The sequence below is a fragment of the Mercenaria mercenaria genome, chromosome 2 (genome assembly GCF_021730395.1).
Source record: "Mercenaria mercenaria strain notata chromosome 2, MADL_Memer_1, whole genome shotgun sequence".
In the NCBI taxonomy this organism is placed as follows: domain Eukaryota; kingdom Metazoa; phylum Mollusca; class Bivalvia; order Venerida; family Veneridae; genus Mercenaria; species Mercenaria mercenaria.
In genome coordinates this window covers 76,186,736-76,212,357 of record NC_069362.1, presented here as the reverse complement: position 1 = coordinate 76,212,357, position 25,622 = coordinate 76,186,736, and the positions used below count along the sequence as shown (strand labels likewise).

At 34.6% G+C, this 25,622-nt stretch overlaps 2 protein-coding genes across 2 annotated transcripts; both read left to right on the top strand.

Annotated features, from left to right (window-relative positions):
* The first annotated feature begins 5,467 nt into the window (after positions 1-5,467).
* On the top strand, positions 5,468-8,912 carry LOC123564354 (uncharacterized). The gene has a single exon (XM_045357862.2). It carries the CDS (start codon positions 6,404-6,406, stop codon positions 8,672-8,674), a length of 2,271 nt encoding a protein of 756 aa, XP_045213797.2. The 5' UTR covers positions 5,468-6,403; the 3' UTR covers positions 8,675-8,912.
* A 6,998-nt stretch (positions 8,913-15,910) lies between these two features.
* On the top strand, positions 15,911-18,598 carry LOC123564353 (uncharacterized). The gene has a single exon (XM_045357861.2). The coding sequence runs from the start codon at positions 16,242-16,244 to the stop codon at positions 17,790-17,792; it is 1,551 nt and encodes a 516-aa protein (XP_045213796.2). The 5' UTR covers positions 15,911-16,241; the 3' UTR covers positions 17,793-18,598.
* Positions 18,599-25,622: the final 7,024 nt, after the last annotated feature.

Genomic DNA, 25,622 nt, shown 5'->3' with positions numbered 1-25,622 from the left:
CCGGTGATTATAGGATTGCCCGTTTCCATCGTCATTCCGTCTGTCCGTCCGCACTTTCGTGTCCGGTCCATAGCTCTGTCATCAGTCAAGGAAAATTAATATTACTAGAACGCAAATATTTTACTAATAACGAGATGACGTACCATGCGCAAAAGTCAAATTCCTAGCTCAAAGGTCAAGGTAAAATTTGGAGGTCAAAGGTCAACAGGGCATTTTTCCTGTCCTGGCTGTATAACTCTACCTTTCATTAAGGTATTTTAATATTACTCGGCAAAAATGTTCCCCATAATAGACAATGTGTCTTTAACAAATTACAAACCACTAGTTTAAAGGTCCAGGTCACTCTTGGAGGTCACGGGATAGCATGATATTAACAACGTCGGTTTCGCGTCTTTGGTTTTACTTTACACAAATATTCCCCTTTATAAGACAACGTGTCATGCGCAGCGTGTCATGCGCAACGCCCATACCCTTAACTCAAAGGTCAAGGTCACACTTAGAGAACAAAGATCAATAGGGTTTTTTACAATCCGTTCATAACATTATCTTCAATTAAGAGATTTTAATACACGTATTACTCCCTGTAATGAGACGACACGACACGCGCAACACCCATACACCTGGCTCAAGGCTCACGGTCAAACTCGGAGGTCAAATGCCAAAAGGGTTTTTGTTTTGTCCAGTCCATAACTCTGTCATTCATCAAAGGATTCTAATGTTACTTCGTGCAGCTGTTCCACAAAATGGGATTATGTGTTCTGCACAATATCCAGATCCCTAGCTCAAAGGTCAAGGTCACATTTGGAGGTCAAAGTCAACATGGCTCTTTTCATGTCCGGTCTGTATAAATATTTAAGGTATATTTTCTTGTCCTGTCTGTAGCTTTTTCGTTAATGCATGTATATTTTGATACCTTTCATGTGGATCCAGTTAAAACAAAACTTGGTGTTTTTAATTGAGAATTACTGCCCTTCCGTATGATGACGTATTTCATTACATTTTTTTCTCTTCTTTTCTAACCAATTTAAAAATGAAATGTTATTAAAATACGTTTCTGTATCTATTGATGGTATAAGCAATCAGCAACTGTAGATTTTATATTAGCAAATTTAAATACAAACACTCTGCGTGATAACATATTGCATATACAGCACAATAATTATGTATTGTACATCATTCAAAGATATCATATCATTAGGTTATACTGCAGTTGGGAGAATTAGTCACCTCCCCGTAGGAAACTTGTATTGCATGGCAATACTCCATTTCACTTGTTGTTTTTACCTCCTTTTATTTAGCAGAATCTAGTTCTTCATCTATACACGTGATTCTTTCACAAGGCAATCACTGGCATAAGATGAATCTTTTTTGTCCTAAAAAGAAAAACATTTCAAAGTTTCAAGACTGAAGTATTTACATATCACTTTTTATGTACTTTACCATAATTTTAACAAGAAAGTCGGAATGTCACAATTTATACCCATCATACCAAATTACTTTACTCCAGCATACATCTTCTGTATAAGTAGGTTGATGTTAAGATACAGTACTCTAGTCATAGAGTACCACACTGTCAATTTTTGCAATGTTTTATTCATTACAATCTCCAAAATTACTTGGAAAACCGGCTTACAGATTCAGACGAAAGAATTTAAAAGTTTTCCATAGTGCCATATTTAGGGAAAACTAGAGCTAACCTTCATGTCAGTTTACAGTAAGCAAATGTGACCAGAGAAATCTCTCTTAGAAGATACATGACCCCTACCTTTCTCTTCATTTTATATCAGTTTTATCATAACTCTTTAAAATGAGGTAAGGATTTGTTCTCTGAAATGGGTCTAGCTATGTTTGGTAGCTCTTTAAAAAAGGTCAGTTTTATATAGAATATATAGGGAAAACTATTTACCTTATTGTGACCTTATGAGACTGGTAGTAAATAAGATGGACCAGAGGCTTGGAGAAGGTCCTTACAGTAAAAGCTAATTTAAAATGTGATTTTTGCAATGTTATAAGAATATTTCCATATGATTTAAAGTCCATGTTCATGTTGTATACCACGTTTCATTTGCAACAGATAAAGCCATTAGAAAGTGTGACGGTTGGACGACAAGCTATGGAATGAAAAAGAAAAATGTCCGACATATTTATTTTACCTTTGAATGGTCTTGTTATGGTGAAACTAAAGTTTATTATGTTTGGCAGTAGAACACAGTTGAATAAATGTAGTACCAATGAGATTAACATTGCTGGGGTCAAAATTAAACATGAAGGAAGTATAAGAAACTATTTTTAGTCTCAATATCATAGTGATCCTGACTATTCGCCTACTGACCCCGCAGTATATACTATAGGATCATCTACTAACCACATGCAGTCATCCTATCTAATGGGCGACAAAAGGCAAAACAATATACCCATTCTGCCATAAAAATTTACAGAGCGGAAAAAATAACTTAAATCTTTGACCTCTAAGCGTGACCTTGACCTTTAAGGTAAGGGTATGCGTTGTAAACGTGACATGTCGTTTTGTTATTGCGAGTGTTCGTGCAAAGCTATTTGGATATTCAAGCATGTATATAAAAAGTTATGAAGTAGACAAAAAAAATGACCTCTTAGTTTCACTTTGACCTTAAGGTAGGTCTTAGATGCGACACGTCGTCTTGGTATGGTTAATTTTTGTTATTTGGATATCCATGCATGCAATAAAAGTTTCATAGCGGACAAGAAAAAAAATCCTTTAATGTTTCACCTTCAAGTGACATTTGAACTAGGAATTTGGACGATGCATGCGACACATCGTCCTGTTATGATGCTGGATTTAAAATCCATGTGCAACAAAGTTATCATCCAGACAGGATTTTGTGCATGGACACACGCACGGACATTCAGGGGTAACACTATATTCACCTACCCATTTTTAATGGCAGGGACATAAAATATGTTATCTATCATTCAGACATCTTATTTGAATGTTATAGGAGATAACTCTGCAGGTCATTTGAATATTGGAATTGTACTTGAAGCTGTATATGGGACATATTTTGGCATCAACACACAAGACTCAGTTGTAAAAGTGATAAATGCTGAGACATATTTCTGGTGTCAACATACATGAAGCTATTGTGATGTTGGTAAACCTGGACATATTTCTGGCATTCTTCAGCTGGGAGCTTTGGATGAAAATTCAACTGTTCAACATACTATGAACATTAGAACACGAGTAGGTTTTGTTTCTAAACTGTCTTAAAATACCAAATCGAGAATGATATCCCGAGTCGGGAATCGAACCCAGGCTGCCGCGGCAACAAAATTTTCTGCGTTCTCGGCTAATACACCACGGACGAATATGTACTGAAAAATCGTTAAATATAAAACTTTATAATTAAGGCAATTACCTCGGGTATCCCGTTACAAACGCTTTTCAATTTTGAATGGAAAAGATAGTAAAACAACTAATTCTTATGTGTTTTCTTAACATATAATCTGTCAGTAACTATGCTTTAAAGCCTCATTAAGAAATGCAGCAATAATTTTCTGATATCTAATTTTTTTCCCCGTTTTTTGTTGTCGTACGATCTGGAGTTCAGTGCCTTTAAATGATATATGATGTCAGTATATACCAGCAAAATATGACATTAGTCCAACTGGACATGAAATTAATATCCTTATGAGCACACAGTCTGAGATATTTTAATAATTTGACAATATTCATATAACATGCTTTTGTAAAGCGAAAAACAAATTTGTAAATAGGTAAAGTATTTTTGCTAATGCTACTTTTATTCATGATGTTTAGTTATATACGTAGCTCGGGATAACATTTTGGATTTAATAAACATGATCATTTCCTGCACGGCAAGATACCTTAAGAGGCTTAACAAAAACATAGATAATAATATTGAACTGCTGTGTTCATATGATACTTTTGAACATCATTCAATTACATGTTCTAATTTTCCAATCATGCAAATGTTTGTGATAAAGCAATAGTATATAACATGTTATCTTTAAATTTAAAAGACTAAGGCTAAACTTGTTAATTGTTTTATTCTTAAATTAAAATGTACTATTCTGTCGTTTTATATTTGTGAGGTAATGCATATTTATACAGTATTAAACAATAGAGAATTCCATATATAAGCATGATAGAAATAAAGCTTATTTTGTTGACACAAAATAGTTGATATGTACTTAAGGATAGCCTATATAAATGTTTGTATTGCATGAATATGGTTAATGTTGTTCTCATCACGGTAAGATAATTGCAAAGCTTATATCTCTAGTTTTCTTTTCGATAAAGATAACAAGTTTTGGAAATTGTTGGGGACTGGAAAATTACCAATATTATTTTGAGTTCCAAGTGTTTCAGGCTGTAAAATTATAGGTACAGTAACCCATATAAAATTGTAAAAAGAAGAGTTGAGGCTAACATCCTTTATACTTCTTTTTTTTTTTTTGCTTTTTTTTTCTATTGTTGAACTATAATCATTTTCATCACTGAAATAACCAGTGTAGTAATAAAAGGTATAATTTAGCATATCGTAATTATATAATTATTATTGATGTGTAAGTAAAAAGTATGTTACATTTTTACACATAATGAGTTGTTTGGACACAAGTATATTTCGTTAAATGCATGCATATATGGTTAATATGTTTAAATATTATACACGTGTATCTGATAAATAATAAATTTATTATATTCTTACGAATTTACGTTCTCAAATACAGCATGTATTTCACTAATGAATGCAAAACCGTGTAGATCTATTCAACACCTATCGAATACGGAAAAATAGTCGAAAGGAAATGACGTAATGATGGCGTGGAGACGTTCCATGCGTCAAAAAATTCACCGTTTCAAAGTTTTCAGTCTGAATTATCTAACAGTATAGTCATTTTTGACTGGTATAACTCTAGAAATAGGTATGTGTATATAAGAAAAGGGTAATTAAAACAACACCTTGATCTGCAATGTTGCATTCGGCTCTTGTTGATTTTGCCAAGGCTTAAGCGCCTCGTGGGATCTAGGCCTGGAAAAATCCACACGAGTCAAGTACAGCATTGCAGATAAAGATACTGTTGTATTAACCAATTATATCTATTTTCAAGGTACTTGTTCATTCTGTAAAATGTCTTTGTATTGCATTGCATTATTATAAACAATTTGTCATTTTTCATATGCAATATTTCAATATGATATCGGTTTTTAAGGCTTTTACATTGTATATCTTAGGAATTCGCCTGGTCGGAATACTTTTTATTTACACTGTCCTATATACTTTGGGACTGGGGGTGGGGGGGGGGGTGGGGGCTAAGAGTAAAATAAGTTTGTTGATGCGTTCTTGACACATCTTTGTCGTTGTTTTTATAGTCACCAAACTGTATTCAGTTAGCTATTTTCGTCCTTGAAAATCGAAATATGTATATCTTTCACCTATTATTTGGGTGATCATGTGATTATCAGTTATCGGATACCTTGTGTGTTTACCACGTAGGCAGCCATTATTTTTTATAAAATTGGCATTTGATAATTGAATTTACTATGGGAGGAAAACATAAAAGAAAAAGAAAGCGGGCAGACAGAAATGAACATAATTCTTCGTGGCTAGCTCCTTACGATCGCTCTATACAGCCAGGATACTCAAACTTTCATAATGAAACACACGAGCGGAATCAGAGAAATCATGGAGTTTATGGTTGGTTTCACGTATTTAATTTTCACAGAATATTACCAGGAGGTCGTGTTGCAAGGGAACCTGATTTTGCCATTCTTGTACCAGTTGAAGGGACTCAAAATGTACCGAGTATTCGTGAACCAGAGGATAGGCCAAGGGCACAGATGGACCAAAACTTTGATCAACAGGCGGCGGTGGCATTGTTCATTTTACTCTTTTTTGTATTTATCCTGTGGTGTTTATACGTTACAGTTACAGGACAATACTGAGTTTCTAATTGATAAAAACATAAGCATGGCATATTAATGATATTAACAGAGGAAACTTATGCAAAATGAACACCTACATCAAGTTGTTGAAATTTTCTGAAAATAAATATACATTGCATATGAATGTTATCAGTGAAGGTCTGGTTACTTTTGCATTATCTTAAACATTGAAAAATCGTCTTAATGACTAAAGTATGTATCCAATAACAAGACGAATAAGTAAATATTTAGGTTGACGTTTTCCGAAATCTGGTGACCTAGCCGTAGCGTACAATTTTCCAAAATTAAAAATATCAGCCGATAAACAAAAGTTGGTTTTCCAATAACTGTAAATATACCGACCAATCGCACTACTCTAACTATAAAACGAAAGTAAGCTAGTTACGATAATAAGGTATATAAATAGTCGCAACTTCCATGCTTTCCGAAATTATAGAATAGAGTGTATTATTTAGCATGGCACGAAATAAGAAGAAGAACGATGCAGGCACTGGAGAAAAAGTTATAACTGGTGATTTACAAAATAGTGTGATTCGAGTTAAGAAGAATGAATCTTCGGAAATTGGAGTTAAAACCTGTGATGTTTCCGGATGTAAAACAAAAATGAAAGCAAAGAAAGCTGCTGAAACAATTAATAAACCGGTATCGACATCACAATCAGGTAATTGTGGCTCGAAATCGAAGATAACTACTGAAACAATTAATACACTGGTATCGAAATCACAATCAAGAAATGGTGGCTCGAAATCGAAGAAAACTTCTGAAACAGTTAATAAACCGGTATCGACATCACAATCAAGTAATGGTGGCTCGAAATCGACGAAAACTACTGAAACAATTAATAAACTAGTATTAACATCACAATCAAGTAATGGTGGCTCGAAATCGAAGGAAACCACTGAAACAATTAATAAACCGGTATCGACATCACAATCAAGTAATGGTGGCTCGAAATCGAAGGAAACTACTGAAACTATTAATAAACCGGTATCGACATCACAATCAAGTAATGGTGGCTCGAAATCGAAGGAAACTACTGAAACAATTAATAAACCGGTATCGACATCACAATCAAGTAACGGTGGCTCGAAATCGAAGAAAACTACCGACACAATTAATAAACCGGTATCGACATCACAATCAAGTAATGGCGGCTCGAAATCGAAGAAAACTACCGACACAATTAATAAACCGGTATCGACATCACAATCAAGTAATGGCGGCTCGAAATCGAAGAAAACTACTGAAACAATTAATAAACCGTTATCGACATCACAATCAAGTAATGGTGGCTCGAAATCGAAGAAAAATAATCCCATGACAGCAAATCAAGAAAGGCAAGCTACCACACTGGAAAAACAAAAGAGCAAACCAACAAAGAAGGATTCTCAAACGAAGAAAATGGAAACAAATCTTCGGCCGTCGGATATACGTTACTCGCAATCGTCGATTTCAAGTCAATTTAAAGATGGCACAAATATTGGCCAGTTATTGGACGATATATTTTTCGGAAGATGTTTCGCATCAGCAATCCCGCAAATTGAAGTTTCGCACATAGAGGGACATTGGGTTTCTGCTGACAACAGAAGACTATGGGTATTCAAGCAACTTGAGATACTCGGTAGACTTGACTTTATAACTGTAAAGGTCTCGAAAAGAATTTACATTGGAAAACTCACTAGTGAAAATGCTGGAATGGTTGTTGAAATACGAAATGGGGATCCAACAGGAGTAGTGTATGCTTTAATGTATGATGGTCAAAACCAGAATACGGACGACGATTCAGCAGAAGAGCCGAAAGACCTAGCACCAGAAAGTAAACGAAAACGAAAAAGGAGAAGAAGAAAACGCAAACCAAAGACAAGTCATGAAAACAACAATAACACTGATAAACCTGAACATGAGATAACCAGTTTAGATCATTTAAAAACCGCACCGAATGACATAGACCTAGATACCTGTCGAGAAAATCCACTTGATGAACTTGAAACACTTTTACACTTCAATCAAGACCTTGTAGATGAAGACACCTATTATGAGGAATATGTATATAATGACAGTGACGGTGTGACATGCCTTTCTGACACGGCCCTTCTCAGTGAAAATGTCGTGTTAGAAGTCGCAACAGACAGTCATTGGGCTGAATGTGAAAAACTTTTAAAGACTTACCATGTCGAGACAGCATTAAGTAAGTACAGAGAACGACATCCATCATCTGAGGATTCCGAACTTTCAGATAGTTTCGACGTTTCTGCATTGACGCATAATCATGAACTAGCCTCACATATAAGGCTTAGTGACTGTACTGGTGCAGATTTTGAAAAACAACACGAAGGAAGAAACGTTTTTTACCCACAGGAGTATTTTGCACAGACGTCCGCTCAGAATGATTTTTCGGAATCAGCCGACGACAATGGACTCAATCATTCGTGGGATATATGTCAGACAGAACCAGACTTCAGTTACAGATGTGATGCTGATTCTGAACTATGTTGTAAATATAAATGTGCCCGATGCACTCGAATGCTGTTCTACCGTGAACTGGATATAGGACCTTATTATGAACCTCCTTGCCAATGTACAACAGCAATTAACAGATCGCCTCAGTACCTTGTTGTAACAGAAAGTACAGCAGTCAAGACAACTTTCAAAGATAAATCAATTCTGGCCAAATTATCTCGCGGTGTTGACACTGCTGTAGGATTTTTTAACAAAATATTTAGTTAGGTTTATGTACTTTTCCATGCTTTCATTAATTTTGTTTTGAACTGATCAGTACACGTGAACTGGCAAACTTTTATGTGCTTAAAGAAAAAGAAATTATAACTAGTTAAAACTAATCTTTCATTGAATCAAATTACTTGTAGTCATTCTATGTTTTCATGTGTGATTTTGTTTGTAACGAGTTGCCTGTGATATAATATTGCCGTATTATTCAATAAAAACGCTGTTGTGTGTTAGTAAGCATTTATGTTTGTTTGAAATATCATGTTTTTAATGTTTACATATTAAGCAATTTTAAATTACATAATTTTACTTGTTATTGCCAATTTAAAATATAAATTGTTGACAATTAAAAATTGTGTTCCGCTCCAGATCCAAACCAACACTAGTTTTTTCAGACATCCGAGTTCCACTCCATTTTCACAGACGCCCAATCACCCTGTGATATGTTACACTCCACTGTCCGTGACATCCTATGTATTTTTGGCATATAACATTCCGCTGCCACAAACATTTAATGTCCAATGGTATATACCATTCTACTGTCCAAGACTTTCAATATATCTATGGTATATCGGATACCATTCTACTGTTCAAGACAGCCGATCGATGCATCTACCATTCGACATATATTCTGTTGTCCCAGACATCCGGTATATTAACTGTATATACCATTCCGTTGTTCGAGACATCCAATGTATCTATGGTATATATCATTTCACTGTTCCAAACATTCAACTGTCTCTGACATTAAATGTATCTGTGGCGTATAACATTTCACTGTATTTTCGACCGCATGTTCGTTTTCTTATGTTTGTTGCTTCTCCTCTTTGGATGGCTTCATTTCTGATGGCATTTTTGACATTTCCACTTGTTTCTTGCAAATGTTTTGCATCCCTTCGCTCGAATTTGATAGTTATATTTGATTCTAGATCAGTCGAAACATTTGCTAAAGAAAAGAGGATGTTTGTAGGGATAATACACGTTTTTTTTGTGTATTAACGTCTGCAGAAGCTCGTGGGATTGTTTGTGACCGAGACCGAAGCCATGGGCTTCTGCAGACGTTAACACACAAAACAAACGTGTAGTGTCGCTATTCTTGCATACAAAACATTACACGACGACTAAATGTAATGTTTTCATATGTGATGACGTTACGATTCCGGTACATATTTTAATTACCATTCTGTTGTTCTTGGAAACGGTAAACATGTTTTAAATATCCATAACCAGGGCCCAGAAATCAACAACATTACCAAAAGCACATACTGAAGATTTTTGAACGATTTTTTTTATCTCTCGTTATTACAAACATGAAATTACCAATAATTGTTCATATAACTTCAAAATTTGGTAAACAGGAGCACAATTTCAAGAATAATAACTTTACATTCGAGTTATTTTGAGTACGGACACATTTGGAGTACGGATGAGTACGAACGTAGTGTCAAGCTTTCAAGCTGTTTATATAAATTCTTCGAGAAATTAGATAAAAACATACCGACTGATACTTACCAAAATCATAATTATGATTCCTAAAAACAAACAATCGCATAAGTTACACGCGATTCTTAAACATTCACGGTTATCTACAAAAACTGAAACGACGCTCAGTTCTAAAAGGGGAGTAAACAAGGGAAGAAGCGAGTACGAACATTGTTGGGGGCAGTGCATTTGGCGTTGGTAACTGATGCAACAAAACATTCTATGGTTTAGATTGCATCTTTTATGCTGCAGAAAGTGGTTATTATGGAAGAAACAAGACGCAGATATCAGATGTCAATCTGCGGAAAAATACATGTACGTCCCTGGGAAAGCATTTTAAAACTAAAAATCAAGTATAAACAGCACGTGAATTGCCTCGTTTGCACACGATTTTTCTCCCGTTGATACATGGGCGGATCCAGTGAAAAAAGTAGTTTAGAATTCCGGTTTTTATTCAGCCCTCTATGTGTAACTCTATAGACAGTAATGAAGCCAAGCCTCGGTTTGACTGATTTATTTTGGCGACCTTTCAACTTTTAATATAGTGATAGACCTCCAGGTGCCCTTCCATTTGAAGTGGGTTAACAGGAAATAATTTTAAGTAAGCGGCCACGTTCACAACCTGTAAAAATGGTCTGGAAGATATTCAGAAAAACACTGGAAAAATGTTTGCTATCAATTCGTTCGATGTTTGTCACAAAGGCGGAAAAGAACTTATGAAACGAAATATTATTTTGTCATATGGATTGCTTCTCTTTGACCTTAATATTGTAATGTTTAATTAAGAAATGAAATGATTTTTTTCGGTGCATGAACACCGAAAAAAATAGTTTCATTTCTTATATTTACATTATATTTCCTTTCCATTTGTAAACAAGATAATATTATAAAGTGGCATTTAACATTAAAATCAGCTTCCCGGCCATTCTGTTCAACACACGGAATAACTGCGACGTCATCTAAGGAACGTTCTTCCTGACTATACGCGGGCGTCGTCAAAACAGCGGCCGGTTATCACTAAGCAGCGATGACGTATATTTCGCGCATTTCCTTTTGCTGTTAATACGAAATGAACGTCATAATTGTCAATGGAAAAGAATAGGGCGAATGTAAATATTCATCAATGTCAGTGACTTCGACGCCAGACCTTGGAACATGTTATTGGAAGACATGATCCATATTCATCGACGTTTCAAAGTCTGAAACTTAAATTTAGTCTTTGAAATGTTGCTTTTCCCTGTAATCGCAAATTGTGGTTGAAACATGCTATAAATTGCTGTATATGCTACAACAAAGAGTTATGCAAAATTGCATTACTAGTTACGGCAACTTGAAATTTTAGATGTTTAGAGTCTAAGTCTGAAGCGTTAATGAATATGCTCCCAGATAACAACTCTCGGGACGTCTTAATACTCTTGTAAGAAAGTTTCGATTTAAGGGGTTGCCTTCTTCAACTTGGCATTTGCTATTTGATCTTTGCCCTTGTTTTCAAGGAAAGAGTGTGAAGAGACTAAATGTAACTAAAATTAAAGGCATAAAAAGTTTGCTGAAAGATAAAGGCGTTTGCCACTTATTCATGGAAGGACTTTCCATTTTCTGGGATTGTAGGTACATGGTTAAGAGTGTGCATTTGATTGCGTTCTATTCTTCCAAAGGATCTTCTTACAGTTTTTACAAGGTTTTATCAATCAAACCGAGTATATTTATTATATTTTGCTGAATTGCGATCTAAGATCCCAAAGGATCTTCATGCATGTTAATTTTGTACCGCATTTAATGTATCTTAAAACATGTAGATATCTGGCATTACTTCATCATGTTTACAGATTGTGTTATATATTGTATACCTATTTAAATTCTGCCAAAATACTGTTTGTATTTCACAAGTAAATATGAACAGGCAGAAAAAATTCCATATTCTACCTTTTGTATTGTATGTTGCCGGACTATTTTCAGTTGATATTCATGACCTGACACAGTTCTATAAACAACGCAGAAAAATCTTCAAATCTTCACTTATTTCTGTTTTAACATCGACAAACAAGTTCGTTCGAACAAAAAGACGGAATAAAAGGGTCATTACAACAATGGCTCGATATGGGATTTTGTATTCGGCTCTCGTGCCGCTTGTTCAAAAAGGGCATTTCTTAGATCATTATACATGCTACATTCTAGTAATGCATGACTTTCATTTTCAATTATGTTGACTCTACAAAATGGACAATAGCGGCTGTCAACAGGAAGACCTTCGGATCTTCCTGTTTCAATGCGTAGTGGGGCAACTCCACACCTAAATTTACACAATGCAGATACATAATAAATGTGTAGTATTTCTCTACACAGTAATCTTGCTTAAAAGTACAATAATTTCTAAGTTTATTTCCGCCTCTACCAGAGGTACCATTATTAGAGTTTATTTTATTTACCCACTCAACTTTGTACTCATTGAACATAAAAATTTCAACACGTTTAACGATATCATACTTAGTGATAGGTCTAATTAACTCAGAATAATGTGCAAGATCACAATGAAATAGCTGTTTACGTACAAAGGAAAACCAATGTTTACAATTTGCATGTCGTTTTGTTATGGTGATATTTGAATATTCATGCATGTATATTAAAAGTTACGAAGCGGACAAACAAAATGACCTCTTAGTTTCACTTTGACCTTAAATGTAGGTCTTAAATGCAACACCGTCTTGTAAATTCTAGTTATTTGAATATCCATGCTTGCAGTAAAAGTTACATAGCGGACAAGAAAAAATTCCTTAAGTGTTTCACTTTCAAGTGACCTTTGGGATAAGGATTTGGACGATACATGCGACAGTTAGGTTCCTGTTATGATGCTTAATTTAAAATCCGACAAAGGACAACAAAGTTATCATTCAGAGCAACAAGTTATCACCCAGACTGTAAAATTATAAAAAGTTTTATTAAGAGGTTACGATCCAACTGTTTTGAGACCGCATGTATAGTGTTCAACCCGTCTACAGTTGGACACTACGCTTCCCTCTTTGATTGTGTCTAAAGAAGAGGGGGAGGACTCTATGGTAAGCACTGGTAAGCACTGTTTTGATATCTGCCTTCTGACATGTTTCGTCGGGCCCATAAGGCCGTTTCTCTTGTTGCTCTGTCATCTGCAAATACATTGAGTACATACGTTTTTGGTTCTTAAGGGTTTTTTATATATACATGTATATATTTATACAGGAGCATTTTGTGTTTTACATGCCATCCCTGTAGCAATCATTTCCTGATATCTAACTTTTCAACTCTTTTTTTTTTTTTGTCGTACCATATGGAAGTCAGTGCCTTTAAATGATATTTGACGTCAGTATTTACCAGCAAAATATTACATAAGTCCAAATGTACATGAATTTAATATCGTTATATGAGAACAAAGTCCAAGATATTTTTATTAATTTGACAATATATTCATATAACTTGCTTTTGTAAAGCGAAAAAGCAAATTTGTAAATAGTTAAAGTATTTTTTGAAAATGCTACTTTTATTTATGATGTTTAGTTATATATGTAGCAACATAGATTTGACTCGGGATAACTTTTTTTATTAAATAAAAATGATTATTTCAGGCACGGCAAGATACCTTAAGAGGCTTAGTAAAAACATAGACAATAATGCTGTGTCCATGCAATACTTTTGAACATTATTCGACTCATCACATGTTCTAATTTTCCAATCAGTCAAAGTTGTGTGTTAAAGCAATATTATATAACATGTTTACTTTATATTTAAAAGACAGCTAAACGTGTATATTGTGTTATTCTTAAATAAAAATGTACTATTCTGTTGTTTTATATTTGTGAGGTAATGAATATTCATACATTATTAAACAATAGAAAACTCCACATACATGCATAACATGCACACAAATGTAAATAGAAATAAAGCTTATTTTGTTAAAGTATCATAATGACACAAAATCTTGTGATATAAAAGTTGATGTATACTTAAGGATAGCCTATTCAAATGTTTGTGCTACATGGATATGATTAATGTTAATCTCATGTAAGATAATTTCCAAAGCTTATATGTTTAGCTTTCTTTTCGATAAAGATAACAATTTTTGGAAATCGTTGGGGACTGGAAAATTACCAAAATTATTTTGAGTGTCAAGTGTTTCTGGCTGTAAAATTATAAGTGCAGTAACTCATATAAAATTGTAAAAACAAGAGTTTAGGTTAATCCTGTATACTTCCTTTTTTTTGTTATTGTAGAACTATATTCATTTTCATCACTGAAATAACCAGTCGAGTAATAAAGATGTAATCTAGCATATAGTCATTATATAATTATTTCTGATGTGTAAGTAAACATGTATGTTACAATTTTACACATAATGAGTTGTTTGGGCACAAATTTATATATAATAGTTCGTTAGATGCATACATATTATGGTTAATGTTTTTAAAAATTATACATGTGTATCTGATAAATAATAAATTTTATTATATTCCTACGAATTTACTCTCTCAAATACAGCATGTATTTCACTAATGAATGTAAAACACTCACTCGGAAATGACGTAAAGATGGCGTGGAGACGTTCGATACGTCAAAATTTCACCGTTTAAAGCAAGTTTTCAGTCTTGATTTTATCTAAAAGAATAGTCATTTTTGACTGATATGACCCTAGAAATAGGTATGTGTACATAAGAAAAGGGTTATTAACGCAGCACCTTGACCTGCAATGATGCATTCGGCTTGTTGATTTTGCCAAGCCGTATCACACTCCGCTTAAGCGGCCCGTGGGATCTGGGCCTGGCAATATCCACACTAGTACAACATTGCAGGTCAAATTACTGTTGTAATAACCAATTATATCTATTTTCAAGGTACTTGTTCATTCTGTAAAATGTCTTTAGTCTGTCATTTTTCAAATGTAATATTTCAATATGATAACGGTTTTAAGGCTTTTACATTGTACATCTTAGGAATTCGCCTGGTCGGCCGATACATTTTATTTACACTGTCTTTTAACTTTGGGACTAGGTGGCGGCTAAGAATGAGGTAAGTTTGTTGATTAAACTCCCGAGATGCGTTCTTGGCACAACTTTGTCCTTTTTTATATAGTCATAAAATTATGTTCGGTTAGCTATTTTCGCTCCTTGAAAATCGAAATATGTATATCTTTCACCTAATATTTGTGATCTTTTGATTGTCAGTAATCGGATACCTTGCGTTTTTACCACTCAGGCAACCATTAATTTTATAAAACTATGGGAGGAAAACATAGGAGAATAAGAAAGAGGGCAGACAGAAATGAACATAATTCTTCTCGGCTAGCTCCTTACGATCGCTGTATACAGCCAGGATACTCAAACTTTCATAATGAAACACATGAGAGGAATGAGAGAAACCATGGCTGGTTTCATGTATTTAACTTTCACAGAATATTACCAGGAGGTCGTGTTGCGAAGGAACTTGATTTTTCCATTCTTGTACCAGTTGAAGGGACCCAAAATACACCAAGTTTTCGTGAACCAGAGGATAGGCCAGGGGCACAGATGGACCAAAACTTTGATCAACAGGCGGCGATGGCATTGTTCATTTTACTTTGTGTATTTATCTTTTGGTGTTTATACGTTACATTTAAAGGGCAATACTGAGTTTGATAAAACATAAGCATGGCATGTTATTGATATTAACAGAGGAACCTTGTGCAAAACGAACACCTGCATATAGTTGTTGAAATTTTCTGAAAATAGATAATTATACATTGCATATAGACTGTTATCAGTGAAGGCCTGTTTACTTTTGCATCAGTTTAAACATTGAAAAATCGACTTAATGACTTAAGTGTGCACCCAGTTACAAGACGGATAAGAAAATATTTAGGTTGACTACAAAAAGTTTTTTTACCTAGCCCTAGTGCATAATTTCCAAAATTTAAAAATATCAGCCGATAACAAAAGTTGGTTTTCCAAATAACTGTAAATATACCGACCAATCACACTACTCTAACAATAAAACGAAAGTAAGCTAGTTATGATAATAAGGTATATAAATGGTCGCAACTTAAATGTTTTCCGATATTATAGAATAGAGTGTATTATTTAGGATGGCACAAAATAAGAAGAAGAACGATGCGGGCATTAGCAAAAAAGTTACAATTGGTTGTATACAAAATAGTGTGATTCGAGGTAAGAAGAATGAATTTTCGGAAACTGGAATTAAGACCTGTTATGTTTCGGGCTGCAAAACAGAAAAGAAACCAAAGAAAACTAATGTAACAATTAATAAACCGGTATCAACATCACAATCAAGTAATGGTGGCTCGAGCAGGACACGAAAAAAGAAGAAGAACGATGCAGGCACTGGAAAAAAAGTTACAACTAGTGATTTACAAAATAGTGTGATTCGAGTTAAGAACAATGAATCTTCGGAAACTGGAGCTAAGATCTGTGCTGTTTCTGGCTGTAAAACAAAAAATAAACCAAAGAAAACTACTGAAACAATTAATAAACCAGTATCGATATCACAATCAAGTAATGGTGGCTCGAAATCGAAGAAAATTACTGAAACAATTAATAAACCGGTATCCACATCACAATCAAGTAATGGTGGCTCGAGCATGACCCGACATAAGAAGAAGAACGATGCGGACACTGAAAAAAAAGTTACAACTAGTTATTTACAAAACTGTGTGATTCGAGTTAAGAAGAATGAATCTTCGGAAATTGGAGTTAAAACCTGTTATGTTTCTGGCTCTAAAACAAAAAAGAAACCAAAGAAAACTACCGAAACAATTAATAAACCGGTATCCACATCACAATCAAGTAATGGTGGCTCGAAATCGAAGAAAACTACCGAAACAAGTAATAAACCGGTATCCACATCACAATCAAGTATTGGTGGCTCGAAATCGAAGAAAACTACTCCCATGAAAGCAAAGCAAGAAAGGCAAGCTACCACCCTGGAAAAACAGAAGTGTAAACAAACAAAAAAAGATTCTCAAACGAGGAAAATGGAAATAAATCTTCAGCCGTCGGATATACGTTACTCGCAATCGTCGATTTCAAGTCAATTTCAAGATGGCACAAATATTGGCGAGTCATTGGACGAGATATTTTTCGGAAGATCTTTCGCCTCAGCAATCCCACAAATTGAAGTTTGGGACATAGAAGGACATTGGGTGTCTGCAGACAACAGAAGACTATGGGTATTTAAGCAACTTGAGATACTCGGTAGACTTGACTTTATAACTGTAAAGGTCTCGAAAATAATTGACAAAGAAAAACTCACTAGTAAAAATGCTGGAATGGTTGTTAAAATACGAAATGGGGATCCAACTGGAGAAATGTATGCTTTAATGTATGGTGGTCAAAAACAGAATACGGACGACGATTCAGCCAAAGAGGCTAAAAACCTAGGACCAGAAAGTAAACGCAAACCAAAGACAAGTCACGAAAACAACAATAACACCGATAAACCGGACAATGAGATAACCTGTTTAGATTATTTAGACACCGTATCAAATGACAGTCATTGGGCTGAATGTGAAAAACTTTTAAACAGTTATAATGTTGAGACAGCATTAAGTAAGTATAAAAAACAACATCATCATCTGCTGATTCCGAACGTTCAGATATTTTCGACGTTTCTGCATTGACGCATAATCGTTAAATGTTCTAGTGCAGATTTTGAAAAACAACACGAATGAAGGAACGTTTATTACCCAAAGGAGTATTATGCACAGACGTCCGCTCATAATGATTTTTTTCGGTATCAGCCGATGACAATGGATTCAACCATTCGTGGGATATATGTCAGACAGAACCAGACTTCAGTTACAGATGAGATGCTGATTCTGAACTATGTTGTAAATATAAATGTGCCCGATGCACTCGAATGCTGTCCTATCGTGAACTGGATATAGGACTTTATTATGAACCTTCTTGCCAATTTACAACAGCAAGTAACACCTTGGTGTAACAGAAAGTACAGCAGCCAAGAGAACTTTCAAAGAGAAATCAATTCTGGCCAAAGTATCTCGCGGTGTTGACACTTTTGTAGGATTTTATAACAAAATATTTAGTTAGGTGTATGTACTTTTCCATGCTTTCATTAACTTTGTATTGAACTGATCGGTACACGTGTGCTGACAAACTTTTACGAACTTAAAGAAAAAATATGAGAAATAGCTAAAGCTAATCTTTCATTGAATCAAATAACATGTAGTCATTTTATATTTTCATGTGTGATTTTGTTTTTAACGAGTTGCCTGTGATATAATATTGCCGTATTATTCGATAAAAACGCTGTTGTTTGTTAGTAAGCATTTATGTATGTTTAAAATACCATGTTTTTAATGTTTACATATTTAGCAAATTTAAATTACATTATTTTACTTGATATTGCCAATTAAAGATATATATTATTGATAATTAAAATGTATTGTTGATAATTAAAAATTCTGTTCCGCTCCAGATCTAAACCAACACTAGTTTGTTAAAACATCCGAGTTGTACTCCATTTTCACAGACGCCTAAGCACCCTGTGGTATGTTACACTCCAGTGCCCATGATATCCTATTTATACTTGGGATATAACATTCCACTGCAACACACATTCAGTGTCCAATGATATATACTATTCCGCTGTCTAAGACAGGCGATCGATGTATCTACCGTATATATCATTCGACTGTTCCAAACATTCAATGTATCGTCGATATATTCCGTTGTCCCAGACATCCGATATATCAACTTATATACCATTCCGTTGTCTAATGTATCTATGGTATATACCATTTCACTGTTCCAAAATCCAGCTGTCTCTGACATTACATTATCTGTGGCTTATACCATTTCACTGTGTGTTTTGACCGCGTCTTCGTTTTCCATGTTCGTTGCTTCTGCTCTTTAGTTGGCTTCATTTCTGGTGGCAGTTTTGACATTTCCATTTGTTCCTTGCAGTAACGTCTACTCAGACTGGTGCACTGTGAATTTTGTGTAAATTCCCAACACATGTGTTGAGTATTTCTTAAATTATGGTTTGTGTGCAGTTGAAATGATATTCATATCGGGGATCTTAACATTAACTCTTTGATATTATAGTGCAAATGTATTGCATCCCTTCGCTCGAATTTGGTAGTTATATTTAATTCTAGATCAGTCGAAACATTTGCTAAAGAAAATAAGGATATTTTACCCGTTTTTATTCAGCCCGCTATGTGTCACTCTATAGACAGTAATGAAACCAAGAAGAATAGCAGGCTCGGTTTGACTGAGTTAATTTGGCGGCCTTTCAACTTTTAGTTATGGTGACAGACCTCCAGGTGCCCCTCCATTTGAAGTAGGTGACCAGGATATAAGTTTAAGAAAGCGGTCACGTTCGCAACCTGTGAAAATGGTCTGAAAGATATTCAGAAACATACTGGAAAAATGTGTTGCTTTTTTAATTCGTTCAATGGCGGAAAAGTACTCGGACAGGCAAAAATATACTTTTGTCATATGAATTGCTTCCCTTTGACCTTAAAATTTCTTCATTGTACTGATCATTAATGTCGGTGGCGCTGATAACACCAAACACGTTATCGGAAGACATTATGCAAATACAACAACAAATGGCTTATGTTGCATAATATCTATAGCATTTCTGGTAGAAAGTTTGACAGTGTTGTTGGTGTGGATCCACATTCGCTATATGCATATGTCACAAGAAAGGGCATGCAAAATGTACTTGGGACAGTTTATGCATACGTGATACAGACTCTGGATTCGTATCCATCAATGTTCTAAAGTCTGAAAATTAAACTTAATCTTTGAAATGCTACTTTATCTTTTATTTGCAAACTGTATACGAAAAATGCTATGAAATACTGTAAATTCTACAAGAAAGAGTTATGCAAGTCTGAAGCGTTGATAAATACGCTCCCAGATAACAACTCGGACGTTTTCGTACTCTTGTGATAAAGTTTGCTTTCTTCAACTTGGCGTTTGCTATTTGAACGTTGCCCTTGTTTTCAAGGAAGTAAGAGTGATGAGACTAAATGTAACCAGAATCAAAGACATAAAAAGTTGGCTGAAAGATAATTTTGCCACTTATTCATGGAAGGACAGCGTTTCACTTTCCGGGATTGCAGGTACACGGCTAAGCGTGTGCATTTGATTGCGTTCTACTTTTCCACGGGATCTTCTTACAGTTTTTACAAGTTTTTAACAATCAGACATAGTATATTTATTATATTTTTCTGAATTGCGGTCTGTGATTTCGATGGATCTTCATCTAGGTTAATTTTGAAACCGCTTATGCCGATGCTAAGAGTGCGAGAGGCTTTGGGTATCATACCCAGATACATTCAGACCGAGAAAGTTGTCAATTTGCTTGGTTGCGCTCTTCCTTCAAAATTATATTCTTTTAACATTTGCCCACCTAGAGCTCGAAATCTAAGGATGGTGAGGAAATGGCGCATACTCTCAGTGATAATTTGATAGTTCTAAGACCTTGTGTCTGAAATTACTGATTACTCCATTTCTGATTCTAATTTTGACAGGTTTTCAGTTACCTACGAAGAACAGGTTAGTTCTTGCTCAGAACCCAGGACCACTGCCCATCGTTACATAACTGAAATACTGTTGACAACTGGCACTTAACTAAAACTGTTATTCACCCGTGTCCACGCAAAAAGTCTAATAATGCTTACGAGCCTGGATGTGCTTTGCACAGGCAGATCTAGGGACAGCCGACATGATATTCGATACAAAAGAAATGCCACGAACAGCATTATGAACTCTTCACAATCTTTATAGATCTGACCAATGTATTTGATATGGTCTGTAGAGATGAGCTCTGGATGAGCAAAGGAACATTTGACTGTCCCGATGGATTTACTATGATTTTCGCCAATTTCAGGACGGCATGATTGCATGTCTTGACGATGGAAACTCATTAGACCTATTCCAGGTTACAAACCGTGAAAAACTTGCTTATCCGGACCCGGCCAAGCATGATGTGTATTGGTTCCCTTCAGTGAAACTATTGACTGTAAGGCAAGTGCAAGCTGCTACAAAGACAGCAGGTGAAAGAAATAGTTATCTGACTTTCCGCTGGCGAGATCGTTTTGTACGTCGGGTCTGAGATTTGCATACAAACAAGTAGGGACAGGATCTCTACAACATGAGTTAATTTCACTCTTACCATCAGATATATAACGGTCTGTCCGTTGAAATCCCTTTCATTTATCCTGCATTAAAGTAAATGATAAGCATCTTGAAGTCATTGGTATCTTCACCTGAAAGTGCACTGATACAGTCAACGCTTAGGCAGGTATAGTACTTATGATCAAAATCATTTTGCACAAACATATCAACGGTTCAAAGTAATGATCATCTACCTTTATTGTCAAATGCTGAGTGTGATATTTTTCGTGTTAAATGTTGTTCTAATACATGTTTAACATTATTTATAACATAATAAGATGAATCCTAATTTATGTTATTAGAAATTCAAATTTTCCTTAATCATATCATATGCAAGTATTTAGCAAACACTTCGCCATCAGACAAGTTAAAACCACAATAATCCAGTTATAATTGGAGATTACGATTAGCTTCAAGGGTAATGTTCACGGAAACTATTTACAAGAATTATCAAATCAAGAAATAAGTTCACTCGGATGTGACTGACATAAATCCACAATGTAAAATATTTCTGCATGTACGGATACAGAACCCACGTTCAATAATTGCTTCCCTCTATTGTAGTTGCTATTTTGCTTTTTTCTTTTGTTGATGTTGCTGCTGCTATTTCTTTTATAGGGAGGGCTGTTTGCTTGCTACTGTTTTCGAAAAGGTTACTAGACTAGTGTGTACCGTTCATTTGTTCTATACTGTATATATAAGAATATAGTGATATTTTGGTGTAAAAATCTGTTTGGAAGTTAGAAGTAAACAAGTTAAATGCATATTTGTTTCAATCAGAGCTTTGAATGTGAGATTTGTTATTATTCTCTGTGTTATTTGAGGACATCAACAATTAAAGGACGAAAATGGAGTAGAATTCATATTGAAAATCCGTCTGCAAATTCAGGATTTGTTGTTACGACATATGATATACATTGTTATACATACCATTAAAGCCGACAAAGTTAAACTACTGTGTTCCTAACTATTAACAAACTAGATCATTCTTAGTCTTAGGATGTTGTACCTAGTTATATGGCTGTGCCTATAAAGGTAAAGGTAAAGGTCTTGTTTATTATAGTGTCACCCCTATTGAAAGGGCCAGCCAATTTGGCTTACGAGACACCTTTATTGTGCGTACCAATTACCTCCAAACTCCTACCGCTATGCCGGGCGCCAGGCGGATAGAAGTCGGTAACCATTGATTTAACTAGCTCGCGGCTCACGAACCGGCCTTTTCGGAACGAGTCCCATGACAAACATCCCCCGGACGAACGCTCCACATGGGGCTTGAACCTTCGACCTCCCGATCCCGAGGCAGACGCCTTGACCACTGGACCACGGTTATCGGTTTGTGTGTGTGTCCATCATTTTGCAGAGATACAAACAACCTGCTCAAATATGTAGAGAAACTCAAAACAAAAAGTTCGTATTAAAGATACTTCATGCCATACCGACGAAAAAAAAGCATAGAAAGTCGACGATTTAGCTGGTGTCGAGTATATATGAACCGAGCCTCAGCCTCCTAGTTATAAGTCTGTAAATATACATCGTGATACTGAAAGCTAAAATGGATTGAAATGAAAACCACATTGTCAGATGACAACAGTCCGCTGTCTGAGAAATCACAAGAATGTCAAAATGTAAGAAAACTGATCTAAATGATGCACTAAAGAACAATATACATGGATATCTAAACGACCAATACATATATAAATGTATAGATATAAGAAGGTAAAACTTGTTCTTCAAAAACGAATTAAATCTGTTTATAATTCATGTTCGTTTAGTAGCAATAAACGGAAACATCATTATCATGCTGATTGGCTGAAAAGTAAAAAAGAAAAAAAGATTACATATAGAAATACAGAAATCATTGTTAATCCTACAGTTTTGAAATCAATTCTACTGGATCAGTGATATGCAATCAGGATGTATTAAGAGCATAAAAGACATAATTGGAGACTCAAGACCAATTAGAAATATAGTTTACGATCAGTTAATACGACAATCAAAACAGCCTGATATCATTTAAATATTAGAAGTTGTTTATGATTTGATCTTTCCTTTATGATAAGTTATTTTTAAACCGTCTTTGAGACCTTTGTTAAAGTATCATCTGCTTTCTGCTTGCAGACAATCTCATTTCGTTTTATATAAAAACTGCTAGGGTATAATATGACAACATCCAATGACTCGAGAATCGATTTATGACACCGATAGTTCTTACATAAAACGATCGTCTAATTAAAACGTTTAAACAGTAGTTAATTGGAGATAATTAAAACGATGAGATATAAGGAAAGTATGATAATACTGCCAGATACTGGGTTGCTGGCGCCGATTAACTTTGGAATCAACAGGCTTCAGGATTAAAAATACTTTGCATAGAATTCAAAGAAATCTGGAAGGTAATACACCAAAGAATGTGAAGAAATCAAATGGCTTTTGCAAGATAAAAGATGTTCGAGCTTTTGATGTAAACATTGGCTGATACTGTGAAAAACAGTTTCCCATGTGGTGCAACAGTGAAAATCACATCGAGAACTTAGTAACCCTAAGCTCCCGATTCACATAAATTGAAAAGTTGCAAGGTCTTTGGTACTATGTACCAGAGTGTTTCCGGTCTGAAAGTGATTTAACCATGTTTAGTGTATTCGCATGCTTATGTGATCAAGTGACACATGGTACTAAACATAACGTTTTTCTTTCAATTATATCAAAAGACATTCTTTGTATTATGTATATTATACTACGTGACTGTATCATTGTAAGGTGTCTTGACCACTGGCTTATACAAATACAACTTACTTTCCATGTAATTACAATACTGGTGACGATATTTTAGAGTTAAACTAACTTTCCCCGCCCCTCTCATCTATAAAAATACAAAATAAGATCTACTAAATGATACACATTGAAACAATTATAAGAAAGAAATTTCAGTTTGTATTTTGCTCCACAAATATATGTGTGATATATATATATGATAAAAAAAAGAAGAAAATACATGATATAATTAACAATTATATACTTACATAGGTTTACAATGCCACTAATTGTGCTTTCAAGAGCGTCTGTTTAAAAATTGGCAGGAACCACTTAAAGGAAGAATAGTAGCTATGTGTGTAAGTAAATCAGAAGCCTGTGTGCAGAACGCTGCCTAAATGGCTTATTGTTCATTTACAAAGAAGTTTGATTGTTTAGTAAAATCAATAAAGAAAGAATAAAGAAGGAAATTTTAGGGTTATTTTCCAAGGTTTTAACAAATAATGTCAGTCCAGATTTCTCTCTCGGAGTGTTTCTATAAATTTTGTTTTCTCACTCTCCTCGTAAAGGAATTATATATATACGGATATGGTATGTTTTTGATAACATTTTCTTTAAAATTACACGTTGTCAAGAACTTTAAATAACCAACACGGTGAAGCGTTTTAAGTGACTATATTGATTTATTTGCGAGATTTTAATGATTTTTTTTTAAAATGAAGTAAATCTGAAAGGTTTTAAACACGAAATCCGAAAAAAAAGTTTATGCTAATATTTTACTAACACATACTCCTTTTTAATAAAAACGAGGTAATATTTAGCAAGCTCTTTGTATTGTGTATAGTTTCCGACGAATTTTAAGACAGTTTGCTGTGCTTTATAAACTGTTATATAAGAATCTATAGAGAAAGTGGCAGATTTTAAAGCATTTCAAAATCTGCAACATGAACTACATATGTAGAGAATATTACATGAGTGTCTTTTCATATTGAATTTACGAACAAGCTGAATGTAATAATAAAATACGAGGCCGTGTCGTTTTCTGTGCAAATAGTATCAACTAAAGAAATCAGTCAATCGATCAGTCAGTTAATCAATCAATCAATCAGTTTGTTTTATTATATTGTAACGTGAACATTTACTGTTTCTTGTTACGTATAAATATATTAACATAATTATAGTGACAAGTTTACACAACACAAAGATCATCATAAATATCATAAACATTAGAAAATAAGTTGAAGCTATCACTTTGTAATGAAATATAGTTGAATTAAATGTGTTCATCTTCAAATGATTATGTACAGAAAAACTGGAAAGCAAAAACTGTAATAAATCGCTTGCTTGTTTTGTTTTACAGATATTATTTCGATACAAATTTCGAATTTATTATGTTAAGCACGAAAACACTAGTTACAAATTTCTCAAAAGTACCCGATTACTTCTGATAATGGCTTGAAAAATGTTCTGTTTTGTATTCAATTGCATTCTCCTTTATAACTAAATGTATTCTACAGACTTTAGCAATGCGGATGTGGTGCCAACAA